The sequence below is a fragment of the Callospermophilus lateralis genome, chromosome 13, assembly GCF_048772815.1.
Source record: "Callospermophilus lateralis isolate mCalLat2 chromosome 13, mCalLat2.hap1, whole genome shotgun sequence".
Classification (NCBI taxonomy): Eukaryota; Metazoa; Chordata; class Mammalia; order Rodentia; family Sciuridae; genus Callospermophilus; species Callospermophilus lateralis.
The window spans coordinates 29,274,438-29,287,139 of NC_135317.1; the positions used below are offsets into that span (position 1 = coordinate 29,274,438).

Consider the following 12,702-nt stretch of genomic DNA (forward strand, 5'->3'; position numbering starts at 1 on the left):
CACGCAAAGGCGCCCCCTCCCGCTGGAGGAGGGAAAGCCCGGGTGCCCCCAGTCTTGACTCCACAATAAAGCTCCTCCAGGAGTAGGGCTCTCCCGCGAGCGCCCCAGCGCCCTGCACCTGCCAGGGTCCCCACACCTGCCCTCGCTCAGCTCCAGGGCGCTTGACCGCGGGGGAGTGGGGCCTGGCTGCCTAGTGCGGCGCCCCCGCGCCCAGTGCACGGCGCTCCCCGGGAGGGGAGCGGGACATCCCCGAAGGCGGTAGCGCGGGAGGCGGGGAGGCGGCCGGGGCGCGCGGGGAGGGCGGGGAGCCCGCGGGAGGAGGCGGAGTGGTGGGGGGGAAGCGGGGCGGGAGGCGGGGAGGGAGCAGGAGGGAGGCAAGAAAGTAGCAGAAAGTGAGGCTGGCAGGCGGCGGCAAAGGAGCAGGCGAGCAGCGGCGGCAGGAAGTCTCTGACCGAAAGGAGCAGAAATAAGAGCCAGGGAGGGACCGCGACAGCGACGGCGGCGAGAGCGAAAGAGGAAACTGCAGAAGAGGAAGCTCTGCGGCGGCCCGGAGCCTCCCGCCCAGCGCCCGGCATCCCCGCGCGCCCCTGCGCCCGCGCCGCGCCCCCGGCGCCCCCTCCCCAGCGCGCCCCCGGCCGCCCCACCGCGCCGCGCCGCGCTCGTCTGCCATGGCCCGGGAGAACGGCGAGAGCAGCTCATCCTGGAAAAAGCAAGCCGAAGACATTAAGAAGATCTTCGAATTCAAGGAGACCCTCGGGACGTAAGTGGACGCTGGGGAGAAGAGGGTGGAGGTGGCCGCGGTGTCGGCTGCACGGGCAGCTCCGGCTGCCATCACCACCGCCACCGCGGAGGATCCTGGCTTGTCAGGGCATCCTCATTGTCCGGTTCTCTGCGGAGCCCCCAGCGCGACCTCCTCGTCGTGGGTCTGCGCCCCAAAGGTGGCACAGCTCCTGTGCGGGGGAGGGGGAGCTCTGGGCTCTCGGAGAACAGCCCACGCGAGCGGGCGACTTTCCACTTCCTCTGCCACCGCCGCCCTCGCCACCGCTTTCTCCCCACGCGTGACTGTGGGCTGAGCATGGTGGATATCGCTGTTTACTGGCTGTGTGCATTTACTCACCATGTGTATGGAGAGAGTCGTGGCCACGAGAAAATTCCCATTTCTGTCCTTACATTATGTATTCACATGAAATTAAATCTGCACGAACTAGGTGTAGGCAAGACTTTGGATGGCCTCGCGATTATGGAAGAATTTCGCAGTGTTCAGGGTCACATGTGGGCAGAGCCTCACCTGAGTGATTGTACATTTCACACGGGCTCAGCCGCTTGCGCTGGGGTGCGTGTCCCCATGGGAGGGTCTGCGAGTGTCTCTGTACCGGGCGATTCTCTCCTGCACTACATTTAGTTCGATGCTGGTGGCTGCATCTCAAGAAAGCAGAAATAATCAGAAGTCGATGGTTATCAGTGCTCCAAGCATGTGCTGCTGCTCCGTTCAGCCACGGTTCCTTTCCTGCCCATGAGTTGGTTTTTGTTTTGTTTTGGAGCGCTTCAGATTCTACGTAGAGGGGCTGATAGTGAAAGAGAATCAGGCACTGCTGAATGAGCCTGAAGTTCAAGTTGTCCCCCCAACCCCCATGTGCTCCGTTTCTGCTGTCATCCGTGTCTGTCAGTGCATATATATTCACACACGTGCTGTAAGAAGTGAACATTGTGTAGGGGGTCAGGGAAGTGTTGATTTAATCAGGAAAGAGGTGTTTCATGGATAAATCAGTGTCCGGGTGGTACTCTTCTTTTCTGTTCTTCCTTCCCCCCCTCCCCTCAACTCCTCCCCCCTTACTGTTTCTGTGTTTTTCTTGCCTTTCCAGACCCTATTTTCATACCCATATTATCTTCCGCCATGAGCTCAGGGTCCACTGCAGTTGTTAGTCATATTCCTCACCCCACCCCCACATCTGCAGTGGATCCCCCAGAGAGAAGTTGTGAAGGCGGCATTCCCAACCAGGTTTCAGATTCCTGGGGAAGCCAGTGTGCCAAGGACTGGAATAGAGTCTAGGTGCTGTGGCTGCTGTATTTTGGGAGGGCACCTGTGGGCACTGACTTGCCGTCTTTGTCTAAGTAAAATCCGAAAGTGCTTAGGTTTTAAATAAAGAGGGGTTTCCAAGGTAAGGGTTAATTAAGGTTTATTCACATTTGGGGTTGTGACTCTGGGAAACTCTAGTCACTGTGAAATTAGAATTGTGCATTTTGCTTGCCATCCAGAGACTCACTATGTGACATCAAGATGAGGGGACTGGAGAGAGTGGAGTCCTATCATGTGTGAATGTGCCTCTTTAATGGCTTTTACCCACCTGGGCCCCTTTGCCTGCAGTCTCCTGGCAGGCAGATCAGTGGCCAGGCTGCTGAAGCTCAGTGAGCTGTGGCTCCCTTGAGTGGCTCCTGCTGTAGCCTGCTGTTTGAGGATGACTGCGGGTGTTACCTTCTGGTGCTGGACTTAGCTCTGGCCAAACAGCTTCCTGGACTCTGGTCCCATTCTGGTAAGTTTTGGGTATGGATTTCTTCTAGGCCCCCAAAGTGTCACCTTCTGCCTTGGAAATAATTCTTGGCAAAGAAACTTCCCACTGTAGTGCTGGCAGGGGTCCTAGAAGAATGAAATAAAATGTTCAAGATGTTTTTACTCAATGACATAATAGTAATGGTAACCATGGGCTACAGGATACCATTTATTCTAAATGCCTTGTGTGTATTAACTCATTTAAATCTCACGGTGACCTTATAATGTAGGTATTTACTATTATCCCCAATTTGTGTTTGAGAAAACTGAGACATCAGAGAGATTAAGTGACCTGGCAAATATGAGCTAGCTATTAAATGGTGGGACTGATATTCAAGGCTAGGCAGAGCAACTCCTGATTATCCATATGGGATTGAGCCACTTAGCAGATGTTTAATAATAATTAGACTTGGGCTGGGGATGTGGGTGAGTGGTAGAGCCCATGCATGAAGTCCTGGGTTGATCCCCAGCATAGAAAAAAAAATGACTTAACTCTAGTATTTGAAAAGCTAACTATAATATTAATGCAAGTAAAACATAAGGGATAACCTGTTATATAAATATGTAAGAATTTCAAAGCTTTTAGATTATCAACATCATTTTGTCTCCTTGGATTTGTTGGAAGTGATCCCAAGTTCAGTATGTCCATTTCACCCTGGATCAAAACTAGGGACCTAGGCCTGAGTCTTAATATGAAGGTAACTTCCTATGCCTTTGGAGTTTTTTTTTTTTTTTTCCTAGTGGACACAGTATTTTTATTTTATTTATTTATATGTGGAGCTGAGGATTGAACCCAGTGCCTCACCTGTGCTAGGTAAGCACTCTACCACTGAGCTACAACCTCAGCCCATTGAGTGAGTTTTGAGTTTGGTCTTTTATCCTGTTTGTAATGAAGTCTGGCATGAGTCAAAGGCATCAACAATTGTAATTGGAGTCCATTTCCCAAAGACCTCTGCAGTTCCAATCACATTGTTTGTCACACCTTCACCATATGTCTGTAAGATCCTAAGGCAGGAAAGCCCCAAGAAGCAAGGCTGTCAGCTTACAGTGTTAAACCGCTTTTGAAATAAAGCACTGTAAAACCCGAGGAGCGCTCACCTTGCCAGCCTGTGTAATCTGATATTTGGCTGTTGCATCCACGTATCTTTCCTTGCAGAGCAGAACATTTACTGTTGGAAGCTAAGGGTCAAGCCATTTGGTCAGTGTGGTTAGATGGATGCTGCTGGAGAGTGGGGCCGAAATGGAAGTGAGGATTGGCCCAGGAGGGTGGAAAAGACCTTGAGGAAGCAAAGAGCAGCACAGGGGAAAGGAACAGGCTTTGTGGCCTGGGCCTGAGCCGGCTGATGCATCTCTGAGTCAGGCCTTTGGAAAAAACCTTTCAACTCATGGCCTTCACTTTGGCCTTCTTTAAAAGGGAATCCCAGAACCTAACCAGAGCTCTGAATTAGGTGGTGAGACTTAATTACTGTTTATTAATCAACAACATGTTTTCAGATCCTTGGCACACGGTGAGAGCAAATAAATGTTGTGTAACAGCAAATTAGGAATGGTAAACATTTCTGTTGGCGCATTTGCTGAGCCTGTTTGGGCCATCTCTGCTGTAGATAGCATTCAGTGACTTCTGTTAGAACAGAAACCTAATGTAGAGCATTTGGAGAAGTGTACGGATTGGAAGAAAGCTTTGGTGTGGTACCTGTGAAGTCTCATGAAAGTCACTTTTTCGATTCCCAGGCTATGAAATACATGTGACTAGATAAGGCCTTAATACCTGGTACAGACAGAATGACTTTCCCAACATATCTCATTTCTCCTAGAGTATGGAAAATGGCATGTTCTATAAAAATATACCCACATCTCTGCAGGGTATGAGTACACGTTTTTCATATAGACTGACAATTTGAGGTTGAACTCACTATTGTCGGTAGGTGGTTGGTCCCGCATTGTGGAAGATCTGAGTTTGGGTCCTGGGTCTGGCTTAGCCACTTAGGGGTTGTATGGCCTGATTGGCCATCTGCCCACAGTACCTTTTCCTTGTCTTAGCTTCTTCATCTTTAAAATTAAAGGGAAAGGGAAGGCAAGATTAAGTGATTTTCAAGTGCTCTGACTACCCTAAAATATTGGGGTTCACCTGTGTCGGGAAGGTGCTTGCAGTTGCTAGGTGCTAGGTGCGGCTAGGTGCGGCTGCTTCTGTTTGGAGGTGCATTTTTAGGACTGTGCAGGTAGTGTATTGAAACAGCCCCCAATCAGTTGCCTTATCTGGTATAGTGTTAGTGACAGTGGGTTCTATTTTTCATTAGAGAAGGGCCTGCTGGCTTATTCAGGAAGAGAATAAGCTAACCTTTCTGTGGGGCAAACACTGTCTTTCCCCACCTGCCTCATTCCTAAAATGCTTATTCTGAAATTGGTCAATAAATACGCCTGTTGAACACACAGGTGATTGATTTGTCTGAAAGCCCAGATGGGAAACAGACTCATTTCTCTTTTATGGGGTGTGTGTGTAAGCAGGAGGGGGAACGAATGCAAAGCTTCTTGAGGTGGTTCGTGTATCTGGCTGGTTGATTTAATGGTATTTATTCTGAGATTACTCAGAATTTTAGTGTCTGTGATAAGCATTTTGAAAGAATATTGCTAAGAGAAAAATAGGGCCAGGAACCTTAGATTTCTATCCTAGGGTAACCCAGTAGCATTATTTGCTATCAGTTTGGACTTCTTGTTTGGAGGCATAATATAAATTGAGCCTCAAATACCCTTGAAAATCTCTCTCCAACGCCTCCTGTATTCTAAGCATGGGGATTTCTCCTTGAACCAGCAGGAGAGGACGCGTCCTCTCCTGGACTTCCCTTCTGGTGGGGAGCCAAGAGATAAAAGAAAGAAGAAGTGAAACAGTGTGTTTTGTGATGTTCACATTAGGGAGAACATGAGTTAGGGAGAGAGCATTTGTGGGGTTGGGTGTGGTGGCAGCTTGAGGTCGGGTAGCCAGGAAAGCTGAGAAGCTCTCATTGGAATTAAGATCTGAAGGACCTGTGGCATAGCTAAAGGTAGAAAGTTCCAGTCAGAGGAAAGGGCAGGTGTCTGAGGCAGGAGTATGCCTGGGAACTCTGAGGCCTGCAGGTTACTGTAGCTAGAGCTGAGGCTCCAGGGGAAGGATAGTGGGAGCTGGGGGTAGGAGAAATCGGGGTGGGTGAGGAGTGGGTGGAGGAGGGGCAGAGCTGAGGAAAGGCCTTGCTTCAAGAGAAATTGGGAGCTTCGGAGGGATTTAAGCAGAAGAAAAACCTGATCTGACCTAGGTTTTTCATCCTCCCTGGGGTTGGTGGTCTTAGAACAGATGGTCTGGGCTCAAGAGTGGAAGTGTGGAGGCCACTACTGTGATCCAGAGGAGGGATAATGGCTTTTTAGAATTGGAGGTGACGAATGGTTGGATTCTAGATGAAGGTTGAAGGTAGAGCCAATAGGAGATGCTAGTGGGTGGGACATGGGGTTCTCCAAGGATCTGGGGTTGGAAGAACTGGAAGGTACATACCATTGGTGGTTTTGTTCACTCACTATTTCCAGAGATTTTTCTGAGCAACTCTTCTGCCTGCCTGGTGACTCTGATTGGCCATTTGCCCATAGTACCTTCTCCTTGTCTCAGCTTCTTCATCTCTAAAATTAAAGGGAAGGGGAAGGCAAGACTAGTTTCCAGGGCAAGCATGTGCCCTGGAGGCTTCTGGACTGCCCTGGTGATGACCTCTAGCATTTTCAGAATGATGCTCTGGGAAGGCGTTCCGAGGTACCCACCACCTCTGCTGTCACAGTGGGAGTCTGTGACAGGCTGGGGATTTAGCAGGAAGATCTGCACACAAATACAATATCTGTGTGAAAATACAGTTTTATGCTTTGAAATTGTATCAATAGGAAGGGTTAGCTCTCTTTGACAGGCGGGCCCATAACCTGTAACTCTCTCACATTTGACTGGGGAACGTGAAACCCAAATATTCAGTGGACAATAGTATGACCCCTGTCTTTGGTAGACTGTTCTGTATTTGGAAAGAAAAAGTCAAACATGTTTCTTGACTGGGAAAAGACGATCGGCTGTAGTGTCCTTATCAATGAAGTCAGGGGCGTCTGGGAATGGGACTTGGGGGGAGAGCTTGTTCCCAGAGGGGCTAATGAGGACTATCTCAAGTACAGTTTCTGGTTCAAACTTGGCATCTGAGTGGATGATAATTAGGCTTGGCTGGTGCCACGGGGGACATTTGTGTACTGTTGGGAGGATTTCAGGGGTTAACTTGTTGAGTTTTTCTTTGGCTGGGTCTCCATAAATCCCTTTAATCTTTCCTTTCCCCCAAATAAATCTCTTTAAATCCCCTTCAATCTCTCTCTCCTCCTGCTTCTCTTCTCTCCTCTGGGAGGGCTTAGGCATTGGTCCAGCGGGGAAGTGTCACAGTATTGGTCAGCTTGCCTGAGGGTGGCAGACCCATCCTGGCAGCATGTCAGATTTCATGGGAGGGAACCTCATGAGGGAGCCCAAAGCTCACTGGGGACACCTTTCTTTAATTAATGAAGCAACTGCCTATAGGTAGCCAACACAAGCCTGGTGGATCCTGGTTTCTTTTCTCACTATGGCCAATTCCAGCATTTATATAGTTAACCAGGAGGATACATGAACTCTGGGAGAGATGCCAACATCATTTTTTTCTCAGTCTGTGTTGGTTATGCACTTTGACTTTCTGTGAGGTTGGAAGATCACTTTTTCTCTGGGTTAGTTTTTATTACATCCCACTTTGTTTTTTTAAGAGTTATTTTGCAATGTATGGATTATTCAGGCTGTAGTCAGAAGCAAGGGTAACTTCCAAATAGATGTTGCAGGTCAAGTTCTTTCTGTGGCAGACCATGTTCATTCAACATTTTCAGCTATTGGCTGTGTGCTTTGTGTTGTTTTCCCTAGTATTTCGGCAGGACTCAGAAATACAGGTCTTCTGTCTCCTGGTGCATACCAAATCTTGAAGATAAACCTTTAAGATGGGCCAGGCAGGGGAGACAAGAAATGGACTTGAAAGCTAGGTCCAGCACTACCATTCATAGCTGTGTGTCCCTGGATAGGTTCCTTAACCTTTCTGAGTTAAGATTTTCATAGAAATCATTGCCACGTGGGATTGATATAAGGATTCAGTGATTTACAGAGGTACCTGGCACATAAATAGTAAATGTCATCAAGCTGTAAGTTGACTTCACAAGAATATTCAGGGCCAGTACCAGTGAGGAAGAATCTGTCACTGTGTGTCAGAAATTGATTTTTGGAAGCTCTTGTTGCAAATATGCAAGGTGATGCAAATGGGATCTCTCAAAAAATTGATTTCAGCAACCATAAACAAATCTGCATTTGGTCAGGGAAGAACAATTGAGGATCATAGTGAGGAGCTAACTATCCGGGCTCTGAGGGTGCATGGGAATGGGTACAGGTAGATCCTGGCTGGGTCTACTGCTTCCTAGCTTTGGAGGAATTATTTTTACCATTGTGAGCTCCATGGCCTTGGGGGTAAAACACGGGAACCCTGGGACCTAATCTAAGGGTTGTGGGATAGAGCTTGGCATGTGAGTCTGTGTTCGGGGAATGCCAGTCCCCTCTCATGAGTCCCTGCTCCCCAGAGGCCATTTGCACAGATTTGGAGGGTACACTGCGCCATTCAACATTTGCTCCCAACAGGAGGTGATTAGTTCTCGTGGTGCCAGCATTAACCCAAAGACTCGGCCTGACACGTCCTCTGGGCCACTGTGTGTCGGAGTTGACCTAGTTTGCTCCACGTTCGTTGCAGGTTCCTCCCTTCCTCTAGTTAGCTCATCAGCTTTCTCCCTCTGACCCTCTCATGGCTCCTGAGCTGGGGCAGGAAGTCTGTCCCTCTCTACCTGAGCTGGTGGTCTTCCCACCACCCTGGGCCTCTACTCTGCTTTTCCTTTTTTTTTTTTTTTTTTGCAGAATTGCTTCAATGTTTCTGCTTTATTCCTTCTTGCAAATCATAGTTGGATGAGATGACTCAGGTCAGTGTCTTCCCATCGTGGAGTCCTGTCGTTTGAAATCTCCATGTGCTGAGTTTGTTTTAATGTTCGGGTGTTTGAGAATGGCAGTGTGTGTGTACCACATGAGCACATGTAATCATTTGTTTAAAGGTCTCCTGGGGTGCAGGGTGTAGCTGGGTAGAGCGATTGTCTAGCCCAGGTCAGACCCTGAGCTCCCTCCCAGTCTCTTCATAGGGGAGATTTGGGTGAAAGGTGGAAGAAGGTCTCAGAAGCCTTTAATTTCCCAGGTCACAGCATGCAAGGATGACACTTGAGCTGATTTCCAGATGGGGCATTATCCCTTTTCTTGACTGTTCCACTTCAGCCTTTTTGGTGGCCAGTGTCTGTTCTTGATTTTGGGAACCTCTGTAACAGGGTGAACAGGGGGACCAAGGTCTTAAAGTGAAAGTAGTTAATATTCTATTTGTTGAAAGGCTGTTTCTCTGTCTTTCATGACCGTGAACACAGATCATTGAAACAGGTTTTACAATAAATTGGATTTGGGCTGTGAACTGTATCTGAAGGTACTGTATTAAAAAAAACCTGATTTCCTTTTCTTTTTTTTTTTCTTTCTTTCTTTTTTTTAATTGATTTTAGTGGTCTGAGCAAGAAGTATTATTTTTTCTTTTTTTAAAAAACATTTATTCTTTTTAGTAATATTTGACAATAGAATATACTTTTGACATATCATACATACAGGGAGTAGAATTTCCCATTCTTGTGGTAAAACCTGATTTTAAAGTGACAGTCTTGTGTGCCTCCCCTCACAACTCTGTCTCCTCCCACCAAGGCCCACTCAGGAGGAAAAGAAAAAAGGAAAAGGAAAACAAACCAATTAATCCCCAACCCCAAACCTTCATAGTTTTAGAAACTTGAAAGAAAGAGGAGAGCTGTACAGTCAGGCGGTCTCCCTGAGTGACTGGCAGGGCAGTGTCCTCTGACCCCAAACAGCTGTCCACATACAGGCTGAAACTTCCTCAGTCTTGAAAACAAAAATGACTTCTTGGGATCTGCCTTAAAACTTTTTACAAATCTCTTGCAGTAGGTTGAAAGCCTGCCAGTCATTCACTGTGTAAGAAATTTTAAGGGCAGCACCTCTGCCGGGGGCTGTCCCTGAGGTCTACTCTGCTCTTCCTCCTCCCTCAGCTCAGGGGCTCCCAGGGCCAGGCCAGGCCAGTCAGGGCCAATATGCAGTCATCCCATGGACAGGGCTCCTCTAGGCCTGAGTGCAATCCTACAGACAAGGAAAACTGACACTTCTGTCAGAATATGCCTCAAATTCCAACAGAAACATAAAATGAACTCTTGGAACAAACCTTGTGTATCAGTAAGGGACATCCTGAGTTTGGCAATAATCTACAAGGATCATATTCCTTGGATTCTTTATGACTATGCTAGCATGGCTGATAAAACTGGAGTTTGCAGTCCTAGTAATGATTAAAAAAAAAAAAAATGTTGGCCTTCTGAGGCTCTTTAGTTCATTCTTTTATCTATTTTTTTTTTTTTTTTTTGATACCACAGATTGAACCCAGAGGCACTTAACCGCTGAGCCACATCCCTGGTCCTTTTTATTTTGAGACAGGGTCTTACTAAGTTGCTTAAGGCCCCACTGAGTTGCTGAGACTGGCCTTCAACTCATGATCCTCTTGCCATAGTGGTAGCCTCCTGAGTCGCTGGGTTCTTTGGTTCTTTTCAACAACTGGGATATAATGTTCTAGAAGACCTCATATTTGAGTGTTCTTTCTTTTTTTAAAGATCATGGTTAAAAAAATACATAAAACTGAATATTGTCTTTGTGTGTCTGGCCTATTTCACTTAGCTTATCTTCAGAGTTCATCCGTCTTATAGCAGGGGTCAGAATTTCCTAGCTTTTTGAGGCCAACCCTTTCCAATTCATGTGGCGTGGTGTACCACATTTTGCTCATCCATTTGTCAATGGATGTGACATGGATATGCTTTGATCTCTTGGCTATTGTGAATAATGCTGCTAAGAGCATGAGCTTTCAGATCTCTCTTGGAGACCTTGCTTTTGGTTCTTTGAGCGTATATCCAGAAGTGGACTTGCTGGGTCGTGTGGTAGTTCCATTGGATGTTTTGAGGAAGCGCCATGTTGTTTTCCACAGCTGTAAGGTGTTTTGCAGTTTGCAAAGTGGTTTTTGCATCCACGATTCCTCCAATAGCCCTGTGAGTGAGCTGCAATTATTGCCCTGGTTTTACAGATAAGAAAATGGAGGGTCAGAGAGGTTAAATGACTCAGGTTGAAATGTTGCTAAGTGGCAGGTAGAAGTTTAGGAGTCTTCTGACTCCAATGCAGTGGTTATCTTCCTATCTCATGCAGCTGACAAGCTGGTTAATGAAGCCGATGGAATAGAGAACCACTAATTGTTAAAATAGGAGAGAAAGGCCCAAACCTCACTGTTCTGTGGTTGTATCATGGTATGACCAGGAGACCACTGGAGCCTCTGGGTGCCGTAAACCCGCCCAGGCAGGAGGGAAGCCCTGATTTGTATTACTTGCTGGTGCCCATAGTGTAAATACTCCCACTGGGGTGGGTGGATTTCAAGCCCCCCATGGTTTAACAACCTTCTTGGGAAACCTATGAATTAGGCTATCATGAGCTGGGATAAGGGGGCTCCAGCATACCTCTGAATCTTACTTCTGGCCCTTCCACTGAGGAACCAGAATCTCAATCTTATCCTCTCTGGATCTTGATTACCTTTTCTGTCAAATGAAGATAATTACACCTGAATTACACCTGCTTATATTGATAAGTCCCTAATGAGATAAGGCACGTGTGATGCAGGTGTTTAGTGAGGCTGGACATAAACAGAAGGTATTATTATCTTACCAAGCAGACGGCTTTAAAAATATTCCTTTCTTGGGGCTGGGGGTGCAGCTCAGTGGTAGAGCACTTCCCTAGCATGCAAGGACTTGGGTTTGATCCCAGCCCCACGGCCCACAAAATTCTTTCTTGTTAGCATCATAGCCACTCTTCAAAACCTAACTATCATCTTTTGGGTAAGGGTCCCACAGAAGTTGGGTCTTATGTTGACCTTGAATCTACAAATGACACATCCCCTAAGATTTCATATTATATTTTATACAGTCCCATTCAGGTGTCCTAATGTCTTCATTCTCAGGGTTCAAGTGATTGGTAACGTAAGAGAAACTTTTTAAAGAAATTATAAGAGCAACCTGTCATCCTTGTAGAGAATTTGAAGAATATTGTCTAAGTCTATTTTCTGTTGCTATAACTGGATACCACAGACTGTGTAGTGTATAAAGGAAAGAAGTTTGTTTAATATATCACTGTTCTGGAAATCCAAGAAGTGATGCCAGCATGTGCTTGGCCTCAGGTAAGGGCCTTCTTGCTGATGGAGACCCTTTGTAAAGTCCCAAGGCAGCACAAGGCATCGCATGATGACACCTAAAGCCACATGTCATAAAGCCACTATTCAATCATGGGAGCTCCACCCTCATGACCTCATATAATCCTAATTACCCTCATGACCTTGTCTAATCCTAATTACTCCTCAAAGTCCCTACCTCCAAATACCATTAACATGTGACTTTGTGGATTAAGTTTCTGTCCATGAATTCTGGGAAATACACTTAAACCATGGCATGCCAAGGATTTTAAGGATGAACTGATTGGCTGGATGGACCCTGGGCTGTCCTTCTAGGGTGGGAGATGTAGAGAGATCTCAGAGGATGCCCAAAGGGTGCCAGCAATGGGAGTGCCCCCCTGGGGTAAGATGGGCCTGTGGATATTTACTGATTTAAATACTGTTGGTGTTTCAGTATTTTGCCAACTATTAGGGTTGAACCACTGAGCAGAGGTTGAATATTGGCTGTGGATACTGGAGTGGGCAGTCTTTGCTGAGCACTGTGGGTGTCTGATTTTATTAAGTAGTGGTTGGGGTGATGGCTTAGGTCATTGTCATGATCACCATCTCTACCCTCATCACCACCTCCAGACACATTCCCAGAGTTAACAGTGTGACTGATAGAACCTGGTGTCGGGATGAGACCCTGCTCAACAGAATTCCAGAGAGCTAATTATATATGTGAGAAAAAGGAGATAAAAAATATTTCTATCCGAGTGTGGCTGACTTTCT

The 12,702-nt window shown here is 46.9% G+C and overlaps 1 protein-coding gene across 2 annotated transcripts in view; it reads left to right on the forward strand.

Annotated features, from left to right (window-relative positions):
* Nucleotides 1-668: 668 nt before the first annotated feature.
* The window catches only part of Camk1d (calcium/calmodulin dependent protein kinase ID), a 380,162-nt gene continuing 368,128 nt past the window's right edge, over nucleotides 669-12,702 (forward strand). For both annotated transcript variants that reach the window (XM_076831572.1, XM_076831573.1), the window contains exon 1: nucleotides 669-760. In XM_076831572.1, the coding sequence (XP_076687687.1) occupies nucleotides 669-760 (92 nt within the window). The remainder of the gene's footprint in view (nucleotides 761-12,702) is intronic.